The sequence below is a fragment of the Anopheles darlingi genome, chromosome 2 (genome assembly GCF_943734745.1).
Source record: "Anopheles darlingi chromosome 2, idAnoDarlMG_H_01, whole genome shotgun sequence".
Taxonomy (NCBI): domain Eukaryota; kingdom Metazoa; phylum Arthropoda; class Insecta; order Diptera; family Culicidae; genus Anopheles; species Anopheles darlingi.
The window spans coordinates 78,266,057-78,293,425 of NC_064874.1; the positions used below are offsets into that span (position 1 = coordinate 78,266,057).

The 27,369-nt window shown below is 48.0% G+C and overlaps 6 protein-coding genes across 14 annotated transcripts in view; 3 read left to right on the forward strand and 3 right to left on the reverse strand.

Annotated features, from left to right (window-relative positions):
- Positions 1-5,329, forward strand: part of LOC125960033 (homeotic protein female sterile) — a 226,071-nt gene extending 220,742 nt beyond the window's left edge. For all 8 annotated transcript variants that reach the window (XM_049693167.1, XM_049693168.1, XM_049693166.1 and 5 more), the window contains one exon: positions 1-5,329. This exon is cut by the window's left edge. The gene's annotated coding sequence lies outside the window, so the exon portion shown is untranslated.
- LOC125960040 (cGMP-dependent 3',5'-cyclic phosphodiesterase-like) overlaps positions 1-27,369 on the forward strand; it is a 427,252-nt gene that overhangs the window by 245,228 nt on the left and 154,655 nt on the right. The window lies entirely within an intron of this gene.
- On the forward strand, positions 8,710-12,298 carry LOC125960039 (probable serine/threonine-protein kinase MARK-B). Its single transcript, XM_049693188.1, has 4 exons — positions 8,710-9,449; positions 9,599-10,290; positions 10,355-11,136; positions 11,205-12,298. The coding sequence occupies exons 1-4, from the start codon at positions 9,006-9,008 to the stop codon at positions 11,897-11,899; spliced, it is 2,613 nt and encodes an 870-aa protein (XP_049549145.1). The 5' UTR covers positions 8,710-9,005; the 3' UTR covers positions 11,900-12,298.
- LOC125960087 (uncharacterized) lies at positions 12,399-13,828 on the reverse strand. Its single transcript, XM_049693272.1, has one exon. The coding sequence runs from the start codon at positions 13,826-13,828 to the stop codon at positions 12,605-12,607; it is 1,224 nt and encodes a 407-aa protein (XP_049549229.1). The 3' UTR covers positions 12,399-12,604.
- Positions 13,757-16,334, reverse strand: LOC125960126 (bolA-like protein 2). The gene is made up of 3 exons (XM_049693331.1): positions 16,169-16,334; positions 14,075-14,169; positions 13,757-14,003 (listed from the first exon to the last, which is right to left on the reverse strand). Exons 1-3 carry the CDS (start codon positions 16,232-16,234, stop codon positions 13,895-13,897), a joined length of 270 nt encoding a protein of 89 aa, XP_049549288.1. The 5' UTR covers positions 16,235-16,334; the 3' UTR covers positions 13,757-13,894.
- On the reverse strand, positions 14,227-16,158 carry LOC125960065 (probable dolichyl pyrophosphate Man9GlcNAc2 alpha-1,3-glucosyltransferase). Its single transcript, XM_049693233.1, has 2 exons — positions 15,107-16,158; positions 14,227-15,039 (listed from the first exon to the last, which is right to left on the reverse strand). The coding sequence occupies exons 1-2, from the start codon at positions 16,000-16,002 to the stop codon at positions 14,337-14,339; spliced, it is 1,599 nt and encodes a 532-aa protein (XP_049549190.1). The 5' UTR covers positions 16,003-16,158; the 3' UTR covers positions 14,227-14,336.

The window sequence follows — 27,369 nt, forward strand, 5'->3', positions numbered from 1 at the left end:
AAAATTGATAACAAAACTCGCAACACAATCACACAAATCACCAAACAGTAAAACAAGAAAACACTCGGAAACGCAACACGCAATTAAATGCGAACGAAGAGACTAACACAAAAGCAAATGTACGCGCGTACTACCACGCGTGGTGTGTGTGAGTGTGTGGTTGAGGAAGTGAGCTTTCCTGCATGGCGGATGCGGCTGAGTTGCGAATGCGAAGTAGAAGGCCCGCATCCCCATACCGTGCGTTTACCAGAGCAACAAATGAAACGAACCATAAGCAATAATTTAGTAGCAGCCACGGCGGAGCAGCAGGATGCGTGGCGAAATGCGTTTAGGCGTGATGTGAAAGGGCGTCAAACTTAGAATCTTAGGTGATCTTAGGCTAGTAGTAGCAGTAGATTTTCTGTTTAAATTCTTTTACATAGGTTTGTGACAAATGAAGGGGGGATGAAACCCACGAATCCTACTTGCATGATAAATACTTACAATTTTAGCTATTATTATCCATATAATATGTAAACACACTCTTACCATAGAGAAGCATATGGTATAACATTCATTTTATCCCATCAATTTTTTAATCCAGCACACGTGCGGGGCCAATCTGGCGAGCACGCGACACGCGTTTCATATTTTCATCGTGGATTGTAAGATATTTTAAACCATGTTTTTTTTTGTTCTCCAATCGTTTCGTTGTCCTGTTATGTTTCCTGCATGCGATTGCTTACTACACCATACCATGGCCCCATGCTCAAACTGTGCCGCCTAACTTGCGGTGCGCCAATTTGTCAATTCCAGTTCGGAAGCATGGACACGAGGATCGGTGTTGTCCCATACAATTGTACGGCAAAATCCTCTAACTAAAGAAACAAATGAAAACGAAAAACAATTGTGATACGTGATACGATGTTGTGCGATGATGATGAAGGTGGTGGAACGGAGGTGACAGAGAATATCGTTGAAATTGGAAGAAAGTGAGGAAGGAAACCGTTGTTAAAATTGTAACACTAGAGTGGTACGATACCGAAATCAAAATTATGCACAAGCATTAAGGCACACGCATTGTTGCGCATTGCACACCCCGAAACTCGCTCCTACTTGACGCTCGACGAAGAAGGATACTCGACGGGGTCACTATGACACAAGCATGTTGGACTACTATTGGAATGCATTGGTTAACTCACGCGATAAGAAATCATCAAATGATTCTCACAATCTCAATCTTACACTACTTAAGGAGAGGAGCAGGAACGGGCATATAGGAGGATGGGATGAGACGACAGATGTCAGACAGAACAGCCAGCGTAGAAGGGCAAGCTTATGAGAGGCGTAACCTCCGATTTCTCATTCTTCGGTAGCTATTAGCCAATAGCCGATCCCTTTTCCTGGGTTTCTCACATGCTTTTTTTGCTACTTACTAACACTGCGTGGTGCACGGTCACCCCACCTGGACTTAAATAGATTTCTAGCTCTCATTCGATGCTGATCAATCTGCAGTAACGGAACAGCGATTGGTGACGCGACAGTAGTAGGAAAGAAGGACCAGTATTTTAGAACACACTAGCGCAAGCACGACACAGTAATGCTTTAAAGGTGCCAGCCAGCTAGACCGACCTTAAGGAAACGAAAAGCCATCAACAAACATAGTCCGTCCGTTTGTACGAATCTCTCTCTTCATTTCTTCTCCTTTTTCATATTGCTATGTTTTTCTTCTTTGCCGTGCCGTGGGTCCACACTTATCTAGATGAACTTATGTAGCTTACGTGGCACGCTTCTGCACTTAAAACACAGATATTCGACCCCGGGACATTTCTCTCTTAATCTCATCATGTACTTACTAATTTGTGGATTCGGTTCGCTTCAGGATGGTTCCAGAGTGCACGATGGATAGGGCAGCATGAAAGCAAGATAAGAAAAAGGATCCAAAGCAATCCCTCCCTTACCCCGCCTCTCCAATAACATGTCATGGTTACCATATTTAAGATCTGATCGCACATTTACAATACTCTGCAACATCGCAGCTTCTATTAGTCAGACCTTTCACCGCAAAACCGCATACCGGACACACTTCTTAGCAAGTAGTAAGAGTTGAACGAACGATCGAACGAACAAAACAGCCAGCCGGATAACCTAGAAATACCGTAAGCTTTAAAATGGGAAGCTTCACATCCTTGCCGAATGCGAGGATCGTGTGCTGAAACCAGAGGGCCAGTTCTAAGATAACCGTGAGACAGCGAGTAGTGAGTGAGTGAAATCCAAATCCGTAAACGATTAATACCATAAAACGGCCCAGTCTCAAAGTGTGCGTAGCGTTGATAGATGGTGCCCACTAGAGCTGTAGGGAGGGGTTAGAGGGGGAGGTTCGTGAGACCAACCCTCCCGGGATGGCCACATGTTTACCAGCTTTTGGTTTTTAAGCGTTAGGCGGGATCGGTTTTTTTTCCTTTTTCCGATTTTTTGAGCGAAAGTACTAGCATGTAAGTTTATGACCGAACGGTGTAGGTCATTGTACAGATACATTTTGTATTTTACTGTTTTCATGTAGTGTAGTAGAGTGACCCACCACCACGCGCTGGTGGAATATGGTTTGTGGTTTAGAAGAACTCGAATTCCCGTTTCGTTTGTGAGTGAGCACATGAGCGCGAATGCTAAGTTATTGTCTGTTCACGTAGCCCCCCACAGCGCCGAGGTGGCTACCGAGCGATGCACAATTGTAAATTGTATATCTAACCGAACACGCGGTAGGAACGCTCGATCCATGATTAGGAAACGAATTTATAGCTTTTCACAATAGGCAGCTCTCGTACTAATACGTCATGAACGCCACCAGTAGAAGAAAGGTTGGCTTCAATCCGTGCGAATCGTGTGATACCATTGCAAGGGGAATATCACGATTTCGCCAACAGATCTCCAAATGCTGCTCTTCTCTTCCTACATCCATGACATGATCACCTCTGGTGCAGGTGGATTCATTGATTCAATCGTTTTCGCTCATCTCGCCCACTTTGAATTCATCTTAATATTGCTAATTTAAACGAAACACGGGAATCCGCACAGTTTGCTGATTCGTTGATTCGATAGATGATGCATTGTACGATTGTGTAGATTTTCCCCCTGTTCGCGTGTATGATCTTGTAATTTATTGAAGTCACTTCCCTCACGCGCGCCTTCGACTCGACCAGACCGTCGGACGACACCCCGCCCGCTCTCTACTTCTGGGGCTTTTGCTTTGGATGATTTTTCTTTATTTTTCTCTTTCTCTCTCTTTTTTGAACCGACCTTTACCGGCGGCGCTACACCGGCCAGCGATAGTGTGCGACCAAGATTGATAAGATAATTTCGTAACAAGACAGTATTGTGTTGAGCTTAAAGCATCAAATACACGCACATCAGCGAACACACACACACACACACACGCATACACACATATTGATTCATACGGAAACCCATTCGTGCATCTACTTATTAGGACTCTTTTAGGAAACGAACGGAATAAGAAAGCGAACAAAACAAACAGGGAGCATTGAGTAAGATTTTATTGTTTTATGTCCTTCTCAAAGTCCTTGCGCCGCGCCACAGGCCAAGGAACCGGAGGGAAGGGGGGACAGTACGTGGACTAGAATGAATTGATTTCCTGGTACTGCGCTCCAGTATCGCGTACCCGTGTGGCAGCCGGCACTGTCAGTGGCCGCACCTAATCGCCCTCCCCTTTTTTTGTATTTGTAATTAGCATCTAAGATTAGCCTGTAGCATACTTCCATTCTTATTATACATACCTTCTTTCCTTCCCATACTCATTGCTATCGCTCATCGCGCACTCATTCGCCTTTATCGTTTATTTGTGCTCTTATCGTGTATTTATTATTAGACATTTTTAACGTTAAGGCACGCGTTAAGGTCATTTCCGCATGTCTCTTTGTCATCTACATCTACACATCCTTTTGCATATACGATTAGTTTCTCGGCGTGACTTAAGTGAGTTTGCGCAACATGCCAGCATTATTAACTAAGTAACGACAAAGCTAGGGCGAGAGCTAAGAGGGGCGCAACTATCCCTCCTACCCTCCACACCCCGAAACCGCTCCACTTTTGCGCTCCTTTTGTCCCAGTTCCCGGTCTTCTCGACAATGAACAAGCCAGTTCCCAGAATTTGCGAATCTCTTTGTTAGTAAACGTTACCTATTAGTGGGCGCCCTTTGTCCGGGAGGGGCATAACTTGTGAAGCGATACGATACGGGGGTGGAGAATGTCTAGTTCCTTCCCCCCCGGGTGGAAAGGATAGTAATGATGAGCGCCGGTAGCGCCGGAATGCGGACATTTTAGTGACAGCAGAAACCAGAACCATTAGTACGTTAAGAGTATCGAGTATTGAACCAACCCTTCCACCGCCCTCCATGGATTTGGCTTTTTAAGGCTTAACTACTAAAAACAAAACCGTTCGTTCGGCGGAACACATGGCATCCAACCAAACCAGCCTCGATCCTCGCGTGCGCTTCGTCCAATGAAAGATTTCGTTCCACTATCCTCACCCCGAGGCATACCCGGTGGCCGCAATGAGTTTCATCTCTGACCCTTTTCACGTTACGAGGGGGCGAGATGGCTGTTAATGTTCGAGAATTCGTTAATTCATTTGCTTAAACATTATTCCAAAAAAAAAAACACCCGGTTCCATTGGCACACCGGTTTATCGCCGGTGCATTAAGCATTTTGGAGAGATTAAAATCGGCTTTAACCGGAACCGAACCACCTTATCTCATCCTGTTATACTCAAATTCGTTTGCAAAGTGTGCATACACGCGGTATTATTGGTCACTGTCCCATTGTGTCTGGACCATTCGCTGACCAATTGGAAGGCTGGCACGACGAAAAACGGAGAAGGATGGGGCCGCGCGAGTTTTAGTTAGTAGTCAACCAACGACACTCGAAATGATAACCCAAATGATGCAAAGAAAAAAGGATAAAAATGAGAGAGGCTTAGAGATGTTTTTTTTTTGTTGGGATGCGGAATGGGATGAACCGCTCTGGCATTGCAAAGGGCACCCCAGGGCGGACCCCGCCGGAAGCAGAACGATGAACCGAGCACACCCCTACTCCGGGAGATCGCGGGTGCTTGATTTTTACAATTTTATTTTTGCTTATAACAAACTCCGCGCAACTCCAATCAATCCCTCACCTCTCCCCACCACCCCAACTTTCCCAAAAAACTTACTCGTTAGTGTAACTATTATGGAATATTTTATTAATATTATTTTTATCGTTTTTTTTAAGTAAGAAAAGGCGTATTTTTGCAAAAAATATAAACAAGTTTTTAATTAAAACTATTAAAAAAACACACACAAGTTTCAACTGATTTTTATTGTTTTTCATCTTCAGTTCCTTGTTTTTTTGTATGGGTTACTCGTTTATTATCAAATATTTTTACTATCATTTCAGTGAATGTATATGTTGCATCCGAACGATTTTTTGGTTTCCACCTCTCCGTATCTTTGTTTTGCCATATAATTAAGCATTAGCAGAGTGTAAGGCGGCGGTGTGCATTCAAAACTAAACTAAAGTAACTTGTGATCGAGGCTGCTTTTGCGACACACGGACTGATTGACTGACTGACCGAAATGCGTCACCGGACGGGGGAACGGTGTCAACGTGGTTAGCCGAGTTGTGACACGGAACACGGAAGGACGAGAAGGTTACGTTCTCCCATCATAGAAAACCATCGCGTGCATCTTCAGGCAATCATCAGGCACCTTCAAGGCACACGTTCCACATACACTCACCTGCTAAGCTGCTGGTATTGCGGAAGGCAAAGCGCGTGTAAGTTGAAGGCCCTAGAGTAAGTAACATTTTTTGGAAAAACTAAAAACAATCCAAGAAGCCAGAAGAAAAAAGCAAAAATGGTGGGGGATGAAAAGCTAAATCATACACATCTAAAATCCCATCCAACAACCAGGATGGAGGTTGAGTGCGAAACATATTATATTTATATACCCTGGGTCGTGAGCCTGGAGCGAACACGTTGCCGACACTTGGCACGCACTTGCACGCGAGGCAATGGCAAGTGAGAAAGGTGAATAAGATTGAAAATCTAATAACATTAACGATATCGTGTTGATTGAACCGACCGACGACAATTTACACGTTAAGGTAGCGGACGAACGAGAAGAACCAGAATCATAACCGCGCTGTAGAGGATACAAACAAACTCAAAACAAATGAAATGCTTCAATTTTTGCACGAATGCCTTATCCTGTAAATATAGAAAGAGAAAAATAGAGAGAACAGGGGTGACGTAGATGAAGGAGAGAAAATTTGGAAAATTCAATAAACATAGTATCTGGTGGTAGTGATGCTCGAGCTTCAGAGAAGCTTGTTTAGCGGTCGGCGGTATATCGAACCGAAGGACGATCGGATAAGATTTGCCCAGCAAAGATGGCGATAGTTCCAGCGAAAACACCTAGAAGCTACAAACACAACAACAGGACTCGCGCACACTTTAAGGCATGATTTAGTAGGCATTCGATTTCGGTAGAACAACAATAAGCTCTAGCCGAAGGACATAGACAGGAGCGTAGCTCTGTTCGCCTTGGCGGTTAGTAGTGTGACCGCTGGAGTTTGCCTTCCAAGCACCTAGCTAGCCAGCAAACAAGCAGGAAAGGAGGAATGAAGAAGACGAATGATGTAGAGGCTTGGTTTCGTTCCCTCTCCTGTCCCATGTCGCCCCCCCCCGGTGGCTTAGAGATTAGTGGCCTCGTGCCCGAATTTTCGGAAATGAATGCACCACACCGGTTATGAGATGCAAAGCACCAATAAAAGTAGGATTTTCACCTTTTTACACTCCCACTGAGAATAATGGTCTCGCGTAGAACGGCTACTCCCAAAACAAGAGCAATCACGTGGCGGAAACAGTGCGTAGCATTGTGGCTAACTCTTTCATATAACAAGCAAACGTTAAGGCTCGAAGGCTTAAGAAGGGAAATAGCTCATCCATCCCGGTCACTTCCTTCCGGAAATCATGCTTCGTTCAGTACAATCAAAATCAGTGAACATTAAGCGAGCGAATCCGTGTCGCATGCAACGCATGGTTGAATTTGTTGGAATCATTTGAAAGGGAGGGAACGCGTTAAGTGGATTGATCGAATCCATTGAAAAAAAATAAGATATCCAGAGATAAAATCATGTTTCGTATCGAGAGGATTGAGTTGAAGGACACGGAAATCAAAGGAATTGGATTGGAGCAGAGTGGCGATTCCGTAACGGATAATCGGCTGAGAATAGGGTAGCAGGGACTACCACCACACGCAGCGCATGCTAAGAGCACCGTTCCGGCGGAAACAGGAACCCGAAAACAAATGCTACAACCTACAATTTTAGTGATAAAAATGGTTAATTGCGCGGAGCAGGACGAGACGATGCCTAGGTCTTCTAGTGAGAGCAGATGAAAAGAAATATTATTAAAATTATTATTATATTACCAAACAAATACATTATATATATATACATATATATATTTGCTAAGGATCGAAGGATGTGAGAGGGCAAAGGATGGACAAGAAAATTGCAAAACAAACTCCTACACACGTGCGCAGACACAAATACACGAGCGTAGACAGCAGCAGACCGAAGGAACACAGAACTACAACAAATCAAGAACGGTAGGGATTTAACAAATATTTTTTATGAATAAAAATTTGAAAAATCATTCCACGCGTAACGGCGTTTGCTGCAGAAAGAAATTGATGCATCGAGGGCTGGAGAGTCGATGCACTGTACGTTTAACATTATCGGTTGTAACGACTGATAATTAAATAAGTAAGCATTCTCAAGTACTTTCATTGGACACGCGACCGAAACGCTTTCGATTATTTCTTTAGCCGTGGCCACACGGGGCGAAAACTCTAGCGCAAACGAAAAAATTAATGTCAAAACGGTTTCGCTTAACCCTTACACGCTGTCAAACTTTTATACGTCCGCGGACTTTTTCGCTGAACCCTTGACGCTATCGAACGCTTTATTTACGAAAATGTAGGTTCTTTTCGTATTGTTTTTGCATTTTTAATATAAATATAACAGCAACAGCAACAAAATCGTTAAAAACCGCAAAATTTATTCGGAAATCAACTTCAGCGGCCAAAACACAGATGAAAACAATACGTTTGACATTTCGGCATAAATTTTCGGGGTTTTACCCCTGCCACACGAAGCGAAAACATTTTGGCATTAATGTGCAAATTTGCGCGCAAATTTTCGCCCCGTGTGGCCACGGCTTTTCAATATACAGTGTAAATCAGCTGTTCTGTATCACGTTTGAGCTTACCACATGGTAAGCAATACGGCTCGCTTTCTTCCTCGTTTTCTCTTGAACGCGTGAGCAACCGCGACCATAACCGAGAATTGAGCAACGTTGTTTAATATCCACCGGTTCGTGGCCACGCCGTTCGTCCACGCGGTACGATGACCGATTCCGATATTTATACACGCCGCTCCCGCTCACCCCTCTTGGTACCCAGCACATCATCCAGTTATCCAACGGCAGCGCGCTTTTGACGCGTGTTCCTTTGTTGCCGCCGGATTTCGCAATTTCGCGAAACACTCACGTGTCGCGGCGTTCAAATTCAAAACTGCCAGCATTCGAACGGTTCAAGAAATCCCCCGCCTGCGCTAATGCTGTCAGTTGCGGTTGCTGCAGGGGGCTCATGCTGTCAGTGCGGAATGTGTGCGTGTGTGTGAGTGCACGGCTTCATTTTGTTGTCAACAGCTGAGGCAATCGGAAAAAGTTTTTCGCAACTAGTTATCGGTAAAAGCCAGAGTTCCGGGTTTTTCGCTTTTCGTCACCATCACCGTCCACCACCGTTACCGTGCGCCGTTTGTCCGTTTGATCCGTGGCTGCTGCTCCTGGTAGTGGGTGCGAGATCCCGCTGCTGCTCGTTCCAGGTTCCGAACAACAAGCGCGAGCAGCACGGCCGTAAGTGCGTAATTTGTGTGTGTCGTGTTTTTTCACGGTTCCCCGAATCATGTTTCGGCCAGGCAGGAAGCAGCTAGGCAAACGGCAAACGGCGGACAATGGTAGCGGTGGTGGCAACGCGCTGAAGAAGCTCCGGACCGATCAGCAGGTTCCGACGTTCGACGATGAATCTGGGTCAGCGATCGGGGTGGTGGCGGGGGGCCTCGCCACTGCGGCTGCGGCCACTGCTGAGGGTCGGGAGCGAGTGGAGGGAGAGGGAGACGGGACGGCGTCCAGCCCGGTTAGCCGGAACGGGCGACGCATCATCCGCGGACAGACGGGTACGGTGTTGCTGGATTGCGAAATTCCCCGCTATGGTACCCCGGTCGAGCGGAAGCGCTGCCGTATGGCCGGTGACTACATCATCGGTCACGAGCTGGGCTCGAGCCCGGGTGTCCCACAAACGCAGTATCTGGCGCGCAAAGCAGGCACCGACGAGTACTATCTACTGAAGGTAAGTGACGCCACTTGGCGATCGGTTGCAGTAGCCAAGGCGTTTGTTGCGCTCCATGACAACCGTTGCATTCCGTGGTCCATCACAAGTTGGTTTGCGTGAACAGGCGGTTTCAACAACATCGAACCTTCCGTTTCCGTTCGTTTTAGATGCTGAGCTTCGATCCGGAAACTGAGGTGGTGGATAAGGAAACGCTGCAGGGCAAGCTGCTGCTGCACACCGAGTTCACGCTACTCTCGATGCTGGCCGATCTCGAGGGTGTTATCCACCAGCACGGGTTCTTTAGTGATTTTGCGTTCGAGGAGCGACAGCGTGAACTCCCGGACGGTACGATGCAGTCCATCTATACTGGGCGCATCCGACGGCGTCTCATTCTCGTGCTGGACTGTGTCCATGCGCATGAGTTCTGTGAGCGTTCGGCTGACTACGTTAGTCTCCAGCGCTACATCTCCATCACCAAGTACACGGAGATGGAGGCACTGAGGTGGTTCTACAAGGTGGTACGGATCGTCGAGCAGCTGCACGATCGGAACGTTATCCATCGCGATCTCAAGCTGAACAACATCGTGTTGAACCGGCGCACCAAGCGCGTACTGCTGACGAACTTCATTCTCGCCAAGCACCTGATGAACGAGAACGAATGTTTGCGGGACCAACGGGGCAGTCCGGCGTACATCTCGCCGGATGTGCTTGCCGGCAGACCGTACTTGGGCAAACCGTCCGACATGTGGGCACTGGGCGTGATCCTGTACACGATAATTTATGGAAAATTTCCGTTCCTGGACACCACTCCGTCGGCATTGTTTCGGAAGATACGTGAAGCGGATTACACCATTCCGAGGTATGTTCGTTATTCTGACGATGCGAATGGCGATACTAACGATACCCCCTTTCTCACGTAACAGTGGCTTCAAGACGTCTGATCGTACAAACAGGCTGATCAAATCGATGCTGACACTCAACCCAGATGAGCGTTCTACGGCCACCGAGGTGCGGGTACAACTCGAGCAGATACTGCACTCGATGCGTACGCCTCGTCTGGAAAGCGATCAGATTGTGCCCGAGTTTGTCGATAGCCAACAGGCGGCGAACGGTGGAAACGGTGGTGATACCGGTGATCAGGCCCCACCGAGCGACAGGATTGTTCGAGGCGTCGAATCACCCTCCGCCAACAATGTGATCTTGGAGCGCCCGATTCAGACCGGATCGCCGAAGCACGAGCTTTCGACTGAACAGTTTTCTCGCGTACTCGAAACATCGATGGCCGGTGGGCTCAATGGTGGCAGCAGCACCGGTCACGGGTGTATGCGTCGGAATGGTGATGCGGGTTTCCTCAAGCCCAAGGTGGTAGTCCATAAGACGGTGCGCGTTGCACCATCGAATGGGCAATCCACGACAACGACCACAACCACGACGACAACGACGACGACGGTAACTCCGGTTGCTGGTGGACCGACAGCCGTCAGAGCCGAACAGGTGCCTGGAGCGGTCGAGCTACTCCAGTTGGCCAGTCGTGCTGCACCGGCAGCAGCGAATGCTGGCAGTGGCGGTAGTGGTGGTGTAGGACCGCAGCGCAATCGTTTGAATTTCAATCTGAATCTACACGTTCGTCGTGTACAATCTTCTCGGCCGTACCCGGCCCGTCCCTCACCGGGGACGACTTCCGTGACCGTCATTCGCGGTGCAGGTAGGAGAATCGAAAACGATCGAGAGGTGTAACCGACGGGGATTAATACTTTTGGTTGTTCTTTGCAGGAAACCGCGGTAGCAACCAACAGGGACCCAATCAGCAGCAGGGGAACAGCGGTAGTAACGGTAACACCGGGAGCGATCGTACCGGAACAGGAGGCAGTACTGCTTCCTCCCCTCCGCTAAGCCTTAGCCAAACGATCCGTATGCTCAACATGATGCCCTACACGGTCACCGTAACCAGTGCCTCCTCGGTACCAGCTGCCATCGGAGAATCGCAGCCTCCAGCTCCGGCGCAGTCCGCCGGAACGCAGACAGCTGCTGTCTCGATTGGTGGACGTGTCAAGCCGTTGGTGGCGCTGCTACGGGCCATGCCGCGCATTCATGCGCTGCTCATGAATCGCTCCTCGGCCAACAGCAACACTGCCGACCGTGCATCACTGCCCGATTTCGACGGTATCATAACGAGCGAGATGGCCGACAAGATCATCATGTTTTTGATCAATAATCTGCGCCACCACGAACCGGTAGCGAGTGTGGTTGCCGCCGGTTTTACCAGTACGGCAGCTATGGGATCGATCCTACCGGGAATCCGCGTCAACAGCGTGCTCGAGATAATGCGTCAGCTGGGCGTACGGATGGAGGCATCGGCGAGTGGTCAGATTGTTATCCGACCGCAGCAATCGGGGCAACGGCGTGCAATGCTTAGCTGCCTGCTGCAAATCGCGGGCCATAATGATCGCTACATACAAATGGTTTAGGTACCGGACATGAGATTGCTCTGTGTTCCTTTTAGCCGGGAATCCGTTTTCCGTTTCTGTCGGCAGTGAGAGACCAAGGATCTGTAGGAGGGAGAAAGAGAACAGAGAGGACGCGCGCCAAGGCCATTGCTGGCTGCTATTCTCTGGACATTCTTTTCATTTTTTGTGACTGACTACGTGGGCTCCGTTGAATCCGCTTCTTATTGATCGGAGCAAACGGTGGTCTGTAGTACGTGGATGGGGGCTCTGGCCGTAATCTGGGTGTTTTTTTCTTTTTTTAATATTCGTAGATAACAGAACTAGTGTAGCATAAAATTCTAATAATCCTAAATATAACAGCCGGGGGGAATATCCTGTGTCGACAACAAAACCACATACACGTACACACTCTAATGCGTATCTAGACGAATTGGGCCGTGGGTTTTATTATTCTTAGAGCGAGGAAAATCGTCATCATCGGCTGGCGGCGCTTATATACACAGAGACATAGGCAGGTAGACACGTGTACGAAAAGAAATCCATAAATATTTTATTATTTGAAACGAACCAACCAACCAACTAACCGCAACCCCACAAAGTTGTGACCGGTAGGACAATGGGAGGTCATAAAAACTATGCTATTACCATTTACCCAACAAAAGGCTTTCCTGAGTGCTTTCCCTTTTACCGAACTTATGATTCTACCCGTCATGATAAACCAGTGCGTTATTCTTCCGTCACCCCGTTAGTCAACTTAACGCCCGTTCCGCCACCGATCGTCGTTGGAATGGATGTGAAACCGGCCTCGTTCAACTCCTGCACCAGCTCCCGGTATGAAGTAAGGTCCTCGTACTGTTCTGGCAGCGGAAGGAAGGCACAGCCCCCACCACCGGCACCAGTTAACTTGCAGCCGTATCCGTGCCGTTCGGCGATCCGGAAGATGTGTTCCAGCGCCGTATGACTGACACCGAGCGAGCGAAGCAGATTGTTGTTGATGGTAACGAGCGTACGGATTCGCTCGTAATTGGGTTCCGGCGGTGTCTCGAGCAGTTCGATCACCTCCTCGACGAGCTCACCCATCGCCCCGAATACTTGGCCCATGGTGCGTGGAAATTGCTTGCGACGATCGGCCGCGATCGCTACGAGCTGGGCCGTACTACGGCTTACCCCACTGTCGATGATCAGCACGTGCAGCGGACGCTGCAGATGAATGGTCCGATGGGCCGGATCCGCTCGGCGAAAGCGTATCAACTCACCGTAAGTACAGATCGTATTGTCGATGCCGGACGGTTTCTCGTGCATAATGATCTCGGAATCGAACGCCCAACCGGAAATCTTCGCCAGCTGATCGCCAGACGCCAGTGACCACTGGCTGATGGATGCGTCCGTTAGTTCGCCTTTCAGAATACGGCTCAACACAAACGCTCCAGCAGCCAGACAGACACCGTAGCTTGCCGAGCTACCCAGTCCAGCGCCGATGCTCATCGTAGAGCGCAACGACAGGCGGAAGCTAGCACCGTGAACTTCCGTCACTCCTTCTGTCCTTAGCACTCGATTGAAGATGTAAAGAGCAACGGCGAGTGAGTAGCACTCTTTGGCCGTCGTTGGTTGTTCGCTGACGTAGTGTGCAAATGGGAAGGCGTTGCCGGTACGAAGCTGTTGAAGGAACTGCTCCGGCGATAGCTGACCCGCACAGTCGACATCGCGGAGAAACTCATCGAAGGCAGCAGAGGTAAGGCTGGAGGTGAATGGAAGCGAATCGAAGTGAAGAACGATACGCCCGGAAGTGGCGCTTTCCGTTGGTAGTAGCGCCTCATAACGCAAGTATGTCCGTAGCCCGATCGGACCGGCGATCGCCGGATGACCATACACGACCGAGTGTTCACCGTGCAAGATGACCTTACCGGGTGCGGACACTTCAAACTGTTTCACTGCCGTTGGGTCGGTCATGGTGTTCGTGGCAATTGCTGGCTGATTGTGTTGGTTGGTGGTTTGAAAAATATTACGGATCTCGTCTTACTGCTGCTCTCCACTGGATTCTTTGGCCCACTGTTCTGGGGTGTATGTTTTCTGTGAAAATGCGTGGATTGCCTTCAGCTCCTCGTCAAGGGCAGCATTTACGAGGCTGTTGAGGAGGTGAGGAGTAAATGCATTAGTGGATTTGCTTGTGACCTCTGACCGTTTACGAGCACTTACCGATGGCGTTGAAGCAGTGCTTTACTCTGGAACTGCGGTGATACTACGATCGCTCGAAACTTGCCTCCACAACCGTCCGACTCGTCGATCACTTCCTATGAGGGTAAATCAAAGATCAGATCAGATATTCATTAGTGGTCGAAGTAGTCGTTGTGAGATGTCGACAGAACCGTCGATCTAGTAGACATGGCATGACGCATAAAGTAAGTAAAATTTATTAAAGGAAGTAAGTCCATCCCATTGTCAGTCTTGTTTTATAATATTATTTTATTTTTCTATTCTTTTCCATTTTCGTTTGTGCTTTAGAGGCAGCTCTATCCTCCCGTCGGTCACTGCTGACGAACTGTCGGTAGTTGAAGTAGAGGAAGAACAGTACAAAGTGGCCGCAACTGTAAGCGGATATGGCAAGTGGAAAGAGGAACGGTAGAGCATCCGGCGGTTTGACGAATGAGAATGCACCCAGCAATGCAATCTGTCCCAGCAATGACACGTAGAATAGTGTCAGCAAAGGGGTTGCGATCCGCGATCCCTGGATGTTACCGATTAGGTGTTGTACGCGAAAGACATCGTATACCAGAGTCTGACTTCTCGCGTTTATACTGTGTACACTCGTCGCCGCTAGTCTCGGTAAGATGAGTGTGACGAGCGAAAGACCTAAATATGGTCCAGTAAGCCCATCCTTGTGAAGGAGAGGAAACATGCTGAAGGACGACACCTGAAGGAACCAGAACACGGCGAACGGTTCTAGGCGAAGCAACAACAGAGCGGGAATGGCCACAAGCAGGATAGATTTCTCGTGCACGTGAAAGCTGAACAGAAAGAAGCCGAGTGCCGTTACGGTGAGCGAGTAGAGGAACGCCGTTGCCTCGTACGATTTCCTAAACAACAGATTCAATCCGCTAGGAAGCACGGCCGCCAGGGTGCAAACAAGACATACGATGCCCATCGTGTTGATGGGAATGTTTCTGTGAAACGAAATAAAGACAGTCATTGAGGGCATCCGTTTGCAAGCTGAATAAAGATGCTACTTACTTCAGCTTGATAACCACATCCACGACACACCAAACGTTAGATACTTTGTCTTCGAAGAGACCGCGCGAAACCGGGAATATCCGGTGCACTAGCTGACCAACGTCCTCCAGTGATCCGAGCCACGGAAGCCAAACTAACGCGAATGTTCCAAGCACGGTCGCACCGAGCACGGCAAGCCGTTTTATGCCGGCCCCCAAACGGTTCCCCTGATCCGAAGGTGGTTCAAAGCAGTACCGGAGCAGTTGGAAGAAGAAGGGCAGCGCATGGTAGAGTTCCATCTGCTTGTAGTTCAGAGCGAGACAAAACAATACTGCACCGGATAGGGTGGTCCTCCAACACGCGATAGCAATCGTGGCCAACACGAACAGTGCGAGCGATACGTTGTTGTACTGGAAGTGCCCATTGTCGATTAGCATCTGTCCCGGGTACAGAACGGCAAGTGCCAGTGGTAACCAGGAGGCGGAAGAAGAAGCGCCAGCTCCGGGGACGCAATGTAAAGCAAGCAGGATAGCCGGCACATAGAGGATGGCATCAATCAGAAGGACGGTGTTGCGCATAAAGTGTTTATGCTCCTCGGTGCTGATACCGCGAGATTCGTGAAGTGCCACGAATTCCTCCTTTCCGCGCCAGCGAGCCCACTGACCCACAAGATAGCTGTGGTACGCGGTGAGCGGTGGGTAGTCCAGTCCCCAGTACAGCAGATCGTTGTCGGTCGTGTTCCGGTACCACTCCGTCGGGGGCAGGTTTACCGTGATCTCCTGCCAGTGGCGCTGTGCCTCGAAATCACCGTACTTTGGTGGTGTGTCCTGGCCAGAGTAAGAGTGCAACGAGACGGCGGCGCGCAGAAAGAGACCGGCGCCGGCCAAGGCGAACCACAGCGCTAACCGGTGGTCCATGTTCCGACGGTCAACGTAACAACTTCCACGCGTTCGGATCGAGCTCCGGACGATCAGCACACACACTCGCGTACACGATCGATCGCTTGACACGTCCCAAAGAAACCCGTTCGTCCGGAGGAATCGCGAAAGTGGAGAAAGCAGCCCCTCACCAAAGGGTACTTACCACATGCGTGGCTTCCAGGCGCTCGGTTAGCTTCTGCCGGATGTACTCCTCTGTGTAGCCAGACATGATGAGGGTGGAAAGAAGCACAAAAGATGGGAAAAGTTGTAATTTACTCCAGAATTTCACAGATTTTCCGATGTCACCCTTTGTTTACCTTCGCTCGCGCTACAGAATTATCTACTCCTCTCTCGCAAGTGAGAGGAAGCGAGATAAAAACGCCACACTAGCGACCTCTGGCTGGCCAAAACTTGAAACTCAATTTAAATTGACCGTTTTTACTGCGAAATCAAGGAAAGCAAGGAAAACAAGGAAAAACCATAGCTTAAGGATTATTATAGGATTATTTCCGAAAAGACGGAAAAGATAGCTAAACAGAAGGACAGTGCTTTATGTTTCCTTCCAATTTTTAATAGATTCTTCAAATAATCCCTACAAATGGGCTCGGGAAGTCCTTGGCTCTGGGCGCTACTTTCCAAACGTGACTTCAAGTTCAGTTTTTTCCCCACATTACCAAATACTATCAAGAGAGACAAGAGATCAGCCTAAAATAAGTATCGTAACACACTAATAAACACGCTTGGCAACAGGAAAGTTGTCTTATCCTACAATTTGCCTCAACTGCAACAGAACCAAGTGCCATCATTCGCCACGAAGACAACCATCGTCGACAACATTAGGCACACACAATTAGTGATGATTAATGGTTCGCAATTAGTGGAGGCGCCTGGTTGGCCTGCCGTTGTTGGTGGTCGGAGAAGACAGTTTCAATATTTACTACAAAACCGCACCAACACTATATATGCCAGCATCGACAGCAGCTTGCCGCCCGTCAAACACAAGCACAGAGAGTGCGAGGAGAAAACCGCAACAAATAAACTCGATACCATCTCAGCCGGCGAACCCAAATAGCGAACAACGTACGATGGAAGCGGTTCTGCGGCACGACCGATAAGGAGTTACAGCATCGGCGTGCCTTCATTAACATCTTGTGCGGCCGCAGCGCACCGCTTGCCAGCTTGCTCGTTTGCTTGCTTGCTTTTGGTTCGCGACGACCGGCGCCGGCTGATGCTGGCTCGTCTTATTGATTTTCCGTTATGATAAGAAAAATGTTGCCACCAAAGGCTGGGGTTGTGTGGTGCAGGCGAAGGAAGGTTTGACGGGTAGGCACGTAGCCGGCATGACGCAAAGTGCAGAAAAATTACCGCGAAGCTGATGGAAGAAGCCTTCCCAGGCGAAGCGACTGTTTATGACGGGGACGGTTAAGACGTTTTTACTCATCACCGCAACACCACTACCACCGCCACCGCCACCGCCACCAGCTCCATCATCCTACCCGCGGAAAGATGTTCGCTTGGTACAAGTTTTCCTCCGTCGCATCGGCTGGGGTGGGAAAATGTGGCCCCAACTCGAGCGCAAATAACCGTCAACACCATTAGCCCGGCGAAACCGCAAAGGATGGTTTTTTGCTGCTTCCTACCCCTCATCCTCCCCTTCCCCTCACCCTACAGATGTCAAACACATTAATTAGCGTTAACGCAACGTTCATCTTCTGCACCTTCCCGGCCGCCGTGAAGTCAACATCGTCAGTCGATGACTTTTGGAGTAAAACTTTACCAAAAACCTAACCTAAACCAACGCAGCATGCGGTGAAGAAGGGGATGAGTTCATGGGTGGAAAAAAATCGGAAAAAGTCAATTTTAAAATGATTGATGGAGCATGAGGAAAACGAAGGGATGAGGTCTCGATATTAGCGAAGCCAGCCACCATTTGGCCAGAAGAATGGTGTTTGCCCCCCCAGGGGGGTTTGACAGGAAAGCTCGATCATCAAAACACACCCGTTCGCCGGCACCCGCCAGTGTTCGGTGAGTAATTGCGTTCCGTTTTTCCTTTCGAAATTCTCAGCCTTTTATTAGCTTTTACATGGCAAGGGAGAAAAACCTTGAACCTTGGAAACATTGAAAAATGGTTGCATTTATCAATCGAGCGAGGCAATGATTGGCCCGTAAATCATGTGGCGTTTGGCCTCTTTCCAGGAAGTCACGAGAAAGATGATGGATGGAAATTTGTTGATAAGCCGCGTTGGGTAATTATCAACGTCATTAGCTGGATGTTGGTATGTTCTCCAGCGCAAATTGATTGTATTGCCATTGCTTTTCGTCTCAAGTTGTTGTTGGGAATTGATTGATTGCGTAGAGACCCCGAACGATCATCTTCATAATTGCTTTTCTTCGATTGAACATCGCATTACGACGCAATCCAGCAATACCATTAAACCAACTTTCGCAGCTTGTCGTATGTTCAGCACGAATAACAAAATGATTACTCAATCCGCTCACTAGATTGCACCCACAATTAGTAACGGTAAAAGGCTGAAAAGGCAAATAACTTAACAAGAAATTACTGAATATGGTCAGTAAAAAGAACTAAACAAGTTAAAAATACACAATACCAAAAACAAACTCAACATGTTCAAAATTTGCGCACAAAATTATCCTGAACCCCTGAACTGAGCGCTCACTCGCCCTTTATAAAGGTATAGCGAACACTATCCACAATCCTGACAACGTCCGATGTTTGTCTGGGCTGGAATTACCGGAATATCAGAACCGCATGCTTCGAATGCTACAAACACGGCGGTCTAAGGGCAAATAACGAGCTGCTTCTCGCTGGAACCAATTATGAGCGCATTAGCAATGGAGTATTGATCGCATGCATCGTCGCACCCTGTGTCCATCGGATGATTAAGACCAAGATGCAAAGCAAATGGCGCCGGTAAACACAAACACCCGTCTTCCCGGAGCCAAGCCAAGTGCATCTCGTTGTTTTACACAGATTATCGGACTTTTCAATTATCCGAGCAATGGCGTGTTCGACACCTTGGACCGTAAACCCAAACAAACAACACTGCTGCATTGCAGTAAAGAGAAAGTGGAGAGAGAGGAAGGTGAACACACAATCCATCTTACAAGCACCCAATGGTTGGCCTACTGTTCCTGAGTATCTGCCCGTCAGAGCGATGCCCGATTTGTAGCGATTTGGTCCAGATGGTCACGAGACGGAAGGAGCACAGCACAACACAGGGCACAGTGATAAACCCCTTGCCTTGTCACCAATTGCAGCCAGGTGTGTGTGTGTGTAGGTAGGTGTAAAATGGCTTCGAGATTCCTTGTTGAACAGAGACACTTATGTGCTTATGGCTGGCCGGTATTATGGGCACAGATTCAACTAGAACTACTGCTGGCCCCCGGGGGGCCCCAGAGTGGCATCGAATCGAAGCCTTGTGCAAGCTCCATTTCCGGATGCAATTGAGACGTCATTCCGGGAGCCGTTAATTGTGCTCGATTCCCCAACTATCTACCTTTTGCTCGACGATGAGTCCATGTGGTTTAATTGAAAAGGAAAGAGGGGCGGCTAGATATAATTTCCAGCTTCAAATGGTATTATGTGTGAATGTGTGTGTGTCTGTCTGTATGGGTTATTGATTAGGAAGAAGGGTTTGAGGGTAGCACAAGCCATTTCCTCATAGCGACGTAAATTCCTTCGTTGTAGGGTGCTTGTTTGAATGACGCAAAAAATGGGAATGGATTTAGCGGTCTAATCCCGCTTCGATCGTACGATCTGCGAATAGCCGTGGCCACACGGAGCGAAAATTTGCGCGCAAATTTACAAATTAATGCCAAATCGTTTACGCTTCGATATGTTTACGTGGCCGGGTTGAGGAAATTAAAATCGTTTTGTGGAAGAAAAGGATTGAACACACTAGCAATGATCACTATCTATCAATGTAAACCACAAATAGAACATATTGCGAGCCCTTCCGTTTGCAAACAGCTTTTACTCTAGGTTTTACGCTCCACGGACCTATAATCGTTTGACAGCATGTAAACGGCAAGCGTAAATGTTTTGGCATTAATTTTTTCGTTTGCGCTAGAGTTTTCGCCCCGTGTGGCCACGGCTAATGGCTTTTCCTTCTTGAATTTTACTGCAGCTCGTCGGTTCGCGAACATATTTCACGCTCACTATCTACCCCCATCGCTAGCGGAATTATACGCTTATATGAACATAAATTACTTGTGTGCAAACCATGCTACTATTCTTTGGTGTTTTTGTCAGTTTTTTATCGCCTCCCGTTGGCTTGCTTTGCCCCATTTCCCCCATTCGTCGGCTGCATCTCGTTGCTGACGAACGCGAAGATACCAATGGGCCACGGGGATGCAAAGCCAGGATTTACTGCGAGCTTAAACGCGCGCAAACCGAAGGCGAAGGCGAAGAAGAAACAGTCTTGCTCGCAACGGATAAAACTCATGCTTTCTGCTTTGGCCAGGGGGGGCTGGGTTGTGCTATTTGCTCGACTCCGTCCTAATTGGTAAACATTGAATATCGTCCGTCGTGTGATAAGGGTAGTCCCGGGACCGAGTTTCGGGGGGTGGGGGGCTGCCGCAACTGCAACACATCCGGCATCCGGGTCTGGAATATCGGTTTGGCATCTTTGGCATCGTTTCCAGCCAGGCCTTTTTGGGATCCCCTACCATACGTTACGGTCAATTGGATTCGCTGCGATGTAGAACACTCATTTCGCGCTCTCATTCGCCGTTTGCTGCACCCACACACACACACACACATGCTCCTCTTCTTGTTCTAATACAGTGAATTATGCTCCCGACCGCAAACTAGACGCCCTCTCCGAACGCTTGGCATGCGTCTAAAATTTCAGTTTTCACCGGAAACGTACTACTTCAACGCTTCTCCGGTGGAGGTCGACAGACGATCGTGTGCCTGTGCACACTGTGGGGGGGTTGGAATTTAAATATGGCAAGCTGGTACGAGTTTGCATATTTACCGAACAAGGTGCTGCTGCTGCTGCTACTACTTCCCGAAAAGGGGGGGGGGCAGCGGTTCATTTAATTAAAAACGATGAGTTTTGTGAACAAGATGGCAAACATACTGTAAACACATTCCGGCGGTAAATTCAAGCGAATGCAGTCTGGACGCCCCCCCCCCCCCCCCCCTATACCACTTCTTTATATGAAATCATTTTCCTGGAAAGGCTTTCGAGTTAGTTTTTTACAAAATAATTGCATTACATCCGCTGCCTTCCGGTTTCGAAAAGCCACCAACCACTGACTGATGGTCAACCAGGCCAAGTGAAGTCGCTGCATGTCCTGGCGCGAACCATCTGCTTCGTGGGCAAAACTGTTCCGGAACGATTTCCGGACGCTGTCCGGCAGTGGCCGGAAAAGTGGTGGCCACGCAGTAGGCGCTGATAAATAATATCGGGAGCCTTTTCCTCGAACAGAAGAAGCGAAGGCACGCCTTCGAACATAAGAACTTCCCGCCCGGTGAACAACCCATTCATTCATTGGGACCTCGCCTGCCGGTCATTGTAACGGTGCAGTAAGGGAGCGCGCGATAACGATGAAAAACTGCGCATAAATTGTGGCCGCGCTCGATGTGATCAAAGCATGGGCGTACGGTGCGGCTTTGCATGCCTCATGGCATGGATCTGGTCCTTTGCATGGATCTGGTCCGGAGGCTTCACTTCGATTGTACGATAAATGTGTTCCGGGCCGCTGCATAATAACCACCCCTTAAAGCGTCCTCTGCGCGGCCGTTGCGTGCCGTTCTCCGGATCGCAAGTGCGGTTGACTCGAAGGCATATCTCAGCAGCGACCGTAAGGACGTAGGTGTATTCGGATGGATGTATGTTTTATTTTTCGTCGCTTCAAATTTATGCTCGACGAAAGATGGTATCCGTGCAACCGGAACCCTTTAACGCATGTACACGGAGTGAGCGTACTCCAGCGGCATTCTTGTGCGATATCTGTAATCTCAGTCGATAGCGTATGGGGTTTTACGATGGGCTAAGAATATCAAGGCCGCATGATCGATCGTACTGCAGACCGGAGGCATTCGGGAAACATTAACTCAGAGGTACTGATATGTTGGTTGGCTCTTTTGTGATTAAAATTTGCTTTAATTATTCAATTGCCTATAATTTATTGCCTTAGGGAGCGATGTTATGGTTGTAGCGGACATACAATTACCATACTGCAGACCGATTAGTTTAAAGTCAAAAACATGGCATCAGTATCGATGATTAAAACATCGTTGGGCTAAATTTTCTTCTAATGAGTGCCTAGATCAGGTATAAGTCGTCATTATCCGGATCTATAGAATGGTGTTACTTTTCAACTATTCCGACATTTATAAACATTTTTGGATGTTTTTGTCGATAACAGCTTCCTTTGCCATCTCTGTTCCAATTTCGCCTCATTAAAACGATTAAATCTGTTATATTTTCAATCTATCGTCTTCAAAATCTACTTATATCTGAATTGCACTGTCTAAAATAGTTCTAAATGTAAAACACAGTGCAGTAGTTGTATATTATATTGTTGTAAAAAAATCCATCAGGCTATTCAAAGCCATCTTAGATCTGTTACAGTATTCAGGGATTAAAGAAGACAGAACAGGAAATAAAGAAGGAAACAAATCACTGAAGTAATACAGCATGTGAGAGCATCCCATGGCTTACAGTTCAAACTAAAAGAGAGAAAGTTGCTTCAGTGCAGCATATTCTGTGTACTACAAACTAATGGTCCGATAGTTTTTGTATTAAATAACTGGCAGCGTTACTGTCGTTGGAGCAAAGTCGAGCCTTGCCCGAGTAATTGTTTTTCAAGAAAGCTTCCGTTCGCACAAATTATATATTAATGAATATATATAGAGAAGACAAATTGAATACTTAATCCGATTTCCACGTTGTTTAACAGGAACAACTCTCCACGCCATCGCCGGAATGCAATAAGGTACCGCGTTTTGTTTCATCGAAATTTATCGCACACAATTCGAGCACCGGGAGAAAGGAAACAGGCGGATGCACTTGGTAGCCAGTAACGAATGCTGTTTCCAATCAGTTCCAGGCACTCCGGAAATTGTCTTCCAATTACCATGCATGTGAACCAATCCAATTCCGTACCATCATCGGTGGCCCTCGGTCCTCGGTTTCATACAAAACCCATTACATTACTCGTTCGGCACTGATTTTAATCACATTCTATCTGTCTCTAATCGGCCTACAGGGCGTGTGGTGAAGGAAGCATTTCGGCGCTTTTGACTCGCGCTCCGGCGATTCGCGAATTGCTCTCATTAGTGCGCGATTCGAATCTGAATTTTGCGGAGAACCCCGCGGTGCTTCCGAAGTGGGATGTTAAATTATCGCGAATATTTTCTGAGCTGAATGGATGGATGCAGAGCACAGGATAGCCCTTCATGTTAGTATTTCATCGCGCGCGCTTGTCGTGGGAAAAAGCCTTTCATCACTCTCTCGCCACCATCACCGGTCTACGATTAATTGTCCGCTACAGCTACAGCTACGCCATTTTGTAGTGATTTCTGCCCCGCGAGAGAGCCCGATCACTCCCAAGTGACATGGGGACACGACATGCGTTGCTGCTAAATGCGCTGATTATCGTCAATTATTCCGTCTAATGATGAGTAATTAGCGTACATAATTGCAACCTTCGGAACTGGCCGTGGTCGTTGTTGTCGTCGACGTTGGCGTTGGCACCACTAAGCGAACTGTTGGTGACACAAATCATCATGTTTTTCACTTCCTCTACCCTGGCGCTGCAATATTCGCGTGCCATCGACTTGCAGTGCATTAGAATGCATCGCACCAGAAGGAACCTACCGAGTGTGTGTGTGTTTGTTAATGATTTACTCCCTACAAACGCCGTTTCCATTGCGATGGCTGCATTGGAATATTGTAAAATCCAACACACACACACACTCCCATACACGTGTTCCCCGTGTTGCAACAATAGACGGCCGTAATGCCAAAGAATGCACACAATTACCTGAAAATATGAGGCGGAAAGGTGCCGGCGTACGCGGGGTCGGCGTCTGCTCTGCACGCTGATCAAACTTTCACGTGTGCACGAACATAAGAAGGAACATGCTGAATGCATAATTTAACCCCAACTCCCCGAAACGCTGCCATGTTGCCGTGGCAGAAAGAATTGATAGAAACGGAAGCCGTGTCCTGGTCTGGTTTGCACCAACAGCGGAAAAAGTTGGTTCGCTGGCACGTGGAAATGGACAGGATGCCAAAGGCACGGCACGGATCGAGGCGACGAAGGCTGGCTGGTGTGAGTGAGGATATATCCGATCTGATCTGTTTTTTTCTCTCTTCTCTCGTCTTGTTGTTCCTTCGCTCTCGGTCTGTTATCCTGTTCCTGCTTAGGGAGAGGATCGCTTCGTTATCGGTCATACAAGTGCACGTACGCTGACGGCCGCTGCCACTGATGACACTACTGTATGTTGGCTTTCCGTTTCCGCTTTTGCTCCGTTATTTTGTCTCTCTTTACCACTGTAGCCGGTGTCCAACAGTGGGGTCGGTGAGTGGGAGTTTGCAGTAGACGGAGCGATAAATTTTTAACGATCTGCCACGGACGGTGCATACGGCGCTGGGAGGGGTTTGTTGCAAATAGTTTCAAATGTGTCCCACTTTACCGGCTTTTCCGCATTTCCTATGCTCACGGACCTCTCTCTCTCTCTAGGTGACAGATTTGGAAGCTTTTTTGGGGACCAACGGCTCGACGGTTACCTTCTTCGGACAACTCGGGTTCGGTTGCAACATGAAAGGTGCAACTTTGGATTATTTATTGTTAGTAGAACAATAACCGGGGCCTGTGTTATGCTGAAGTTCTGGGTGAGGATGTGCAGCCGGGGACCTTACATGTCCGGGCTAGATAGTATCGCAGACGAGTTTGCACAGCTTCTAACGTACTCCAATAAGGGGAGGGGAGGGGGAGACTTTATGATTTATTGGGTTTCCGGCTTTCACCCCGAAAACGGAGCTTCCATAATCACTGCATTCTTTATCGATTTACAAGTAAAGTTCGAAGTTTTGAGTTGCTGCCTTACTTCTCCTCTACCACACCGGCAGAGCATAAATTTATGGACAAGATAAGTCAATCCTGTTACTCCACTGAAATACTGCTTACAGAGTTTAGTTTGCAGATTGTAGTTTAATGAATTTTCAATTTATTTTTCCTGAAACCTTCCTGGTTCGTGGTTCGAATGCTATCAGCTCCTAGTCCGCCTTCGTGTGCTACACCCTAAAGGCAGCACTTCGAATCCCGGAAAGCAACTACATACATTTCTGGTGTTCTGGGTGCGGACGCTCGTAGCGAAAACCGTACCACACAGTACCCTCGGCTTCCCAAACGCCAAAGCGAAGCGGAAAATTATTAAACACTAATTACATTTTTCACCCAAAGTTTTCTCCATTCGCACCGAGTTCGCCCACCGGATACCGGCAGCTAGACTCTGCTTTCCCCCGGGGTGGTGGTGCAAACGGGCGAGTTGCAGGTCCCAGTCGAGTTGCCGGCGATGGCTTCATTTGCTCCATTTACCGTGGCCGGATCTGTCGAGTCCGAAGCCGAGGTAACACGGTCTCGTGGATGACCACGGTGTGGTGGTGGTGGTGGGAGGTGTTAGATGCAACGGGCCTAGAAACGGTATAGGCGCAGTGTCTGCACTGCCGATGACGGCTTTTCCAATTAGCTGCGGGCCAGTTTTCCCTTTTTTGTGTTTTTACTCTTTTCCGTGTCATTTACTTCCGGCGCTGGCTAGCTGGCAGGATGCTGGTGTTGGCCGGCTGGATGGCCAAGTGAATATTTATGGCCAGCGTCATCGTGTTGGACGCTGCTGGTGGGCTTCGCCGTTGACAAGGCGTGACGAGACAGCATTCTGTAATGGCAATATGCTTCGGTTTTTGGTTTGCAATTTGCTTTTGTTTCGAGTTGTAGTAATTGCCAGAGACAGAGAGAAATGAAGAAATCATTCTTCGTATCACGTGTGTTTACTGGAGGTTGCTTGTAGAAGCTTGGTAGAAGAATTCAATAACATTCAATCGTTGCGATTTGTTATAAAAGTGCATTCATTAATTTGATTGCAAGGGATTAACAATTTAATTTTAAATCTCATTCTGACACCCTGACAGCTGCTGCTCCCAACAAATAGCAACATTGCAACAGTGAAACACGTGGGGGGGGAGGCCACAATTTTATGTCCAACTTGGGCGAAACTGGACGCAAACAGTAAACTATTGTTTATCCAGCACACAATAGCAAGGGGGCAACAGTAAAGATCAACAACAACTCGAAAGTCCAATCGTGCCCCAACTCCTACTCCTACCTTAGCAAACACATTTTAACGCCTTCTGCAAAGTACGATTATCGCCTCGAGAGCAACTCACAACCGGGAGGTAAGGTGCTCGGAGTAGCACGGAACAGTTGGAAAACTTCAGAAAACTTGTGCTGCACTGGTCGTGGCGAAGTCGTCGTCATGTTTCGCTTCAAACTGATTGTCCAAGTTGTTGTTTCCGATCGCCACCGATACGGGATCGACACGAAGATGGTGCTGGTGATGGCACCCGCACTGCTGCTGGAAAAACCCAAAGACGCCACCTGGTTGGTAAACTCTTTTCTACAATTTTCCTCCCGTGCCCGCCTGCTGGAGGTATCGGCAGTGCGTCAGTTGCAGCGATGCGATATAGCATCAATTGATGTACAAAGTGCATCCATTAGATGCTGCTCCTTTCTGAGAAGGAATGGCGTGGAACCAAAGTAGAAGAGAAAGAAACGTTTCATCATCTTCTGCAAGAAGTGACAGTTGATTGAATAGCGATGCTGGTTTGATAATAGAATTCCGTGAAGCAGATTGCAGTTGGTAGAGGATTTTTTAAAGCTTATTACAGCGCAGCAGGATCCATCTATTCATCGGAATAATGTAATGCACACCCAATCCTAACGGCATTCATTTACAGATGGACTAAATAGTTCAGACAGCAATCCAGAACCTCATAACTCGGAAGCCATAACTTCTTTGTACAACGATTAATTACAATCGAAGGGGCTCAGCACATCGCTCAGCTCAGTTTTATATGTTTCCACTGTTGTTAATCCGTTGTGACGAATTTGTGCATTTATGCGAAAGCGATCCGGTTGCAGTCTATAAGCTAGCTGGACAGATTCACCAGCGTGGCCATTTCCTGGTTAGTCGGTATCAGCCGTGGCCACGGGGTTATGATACTGTTGTGCCGTATTCTTCCCATTCTTCGCTCGCGCAAAAAAGTGTAAATGAATTTTCAAACCAGGCATATCTTTCATTTGCCATCCCGCGTACAACGTTCG

Bases quoted from the DNA above. Each gene is read 5' to 3' on its own strand.
- LOC125960039 (XM_049693188.1), top strand. From the start codon at position 9,006: ATGTTTCGGCCAGGCAGGAAGCAGCTAGGCAAACGGCAAACGGCGGAC. The intron at 10,291-10,354 runs GTATGTTCGTTA...CTCACGTAACAG, and splicing joins GCGGATTACACCATTCCGAG to TGGCTTCAAGACGTCTGATC. The intron at 11,137-11,204 runs GTAGGAGAATCG...TGTTCTTTGCAG, and splicing joins GACCGTCATTCGCGGTGCAG to GAAACCGCGGTAGCAACCAA.
- LOC125960087 (XM_049693272.1), bottom strand. From the start codon at position 13,828: ATGACCGACCCAACGGCAGTGAAACAGTTTGAAGTGTCCGCACCCGGT.
- LOC125960065 (XM_049693233.1), bottom strand. From the start codon at position 16,002: ATGGACCACCGGTTAGCGCTGTGGTTCGCCTTGGCCGGCGCCGGTCTC. The intron at 15,040-15,106 runs GTAAGTAGCATC...TTCGTTTCACAG, and splicing joins GATGTGGTTATCAAGCTGAA to AAACATTCCCATCAACACGA.
- LOC125960126 (XM_049693331.1), bottom strand. From the start codon at position 16,234: ATGTCTGGCTACACAGAGGAGTACATCCGGCAGAAGCTAACCGAGCGC. The intron at 14,170-16,168 runs GTAAGTACCCTT...TTACCCTCATAG, and splicing joins GCCTGGAAGCCACGCATGTG to GAAGTGATCGACGAGTCGGA. The intron at 14,004-14,074 runs GTAAGTGCTCGT...CCTCCTCAACAG, and splicing joins GCACTGCTTCAACGCCATCG to CCTCGTAAATGCTGCCCTTG.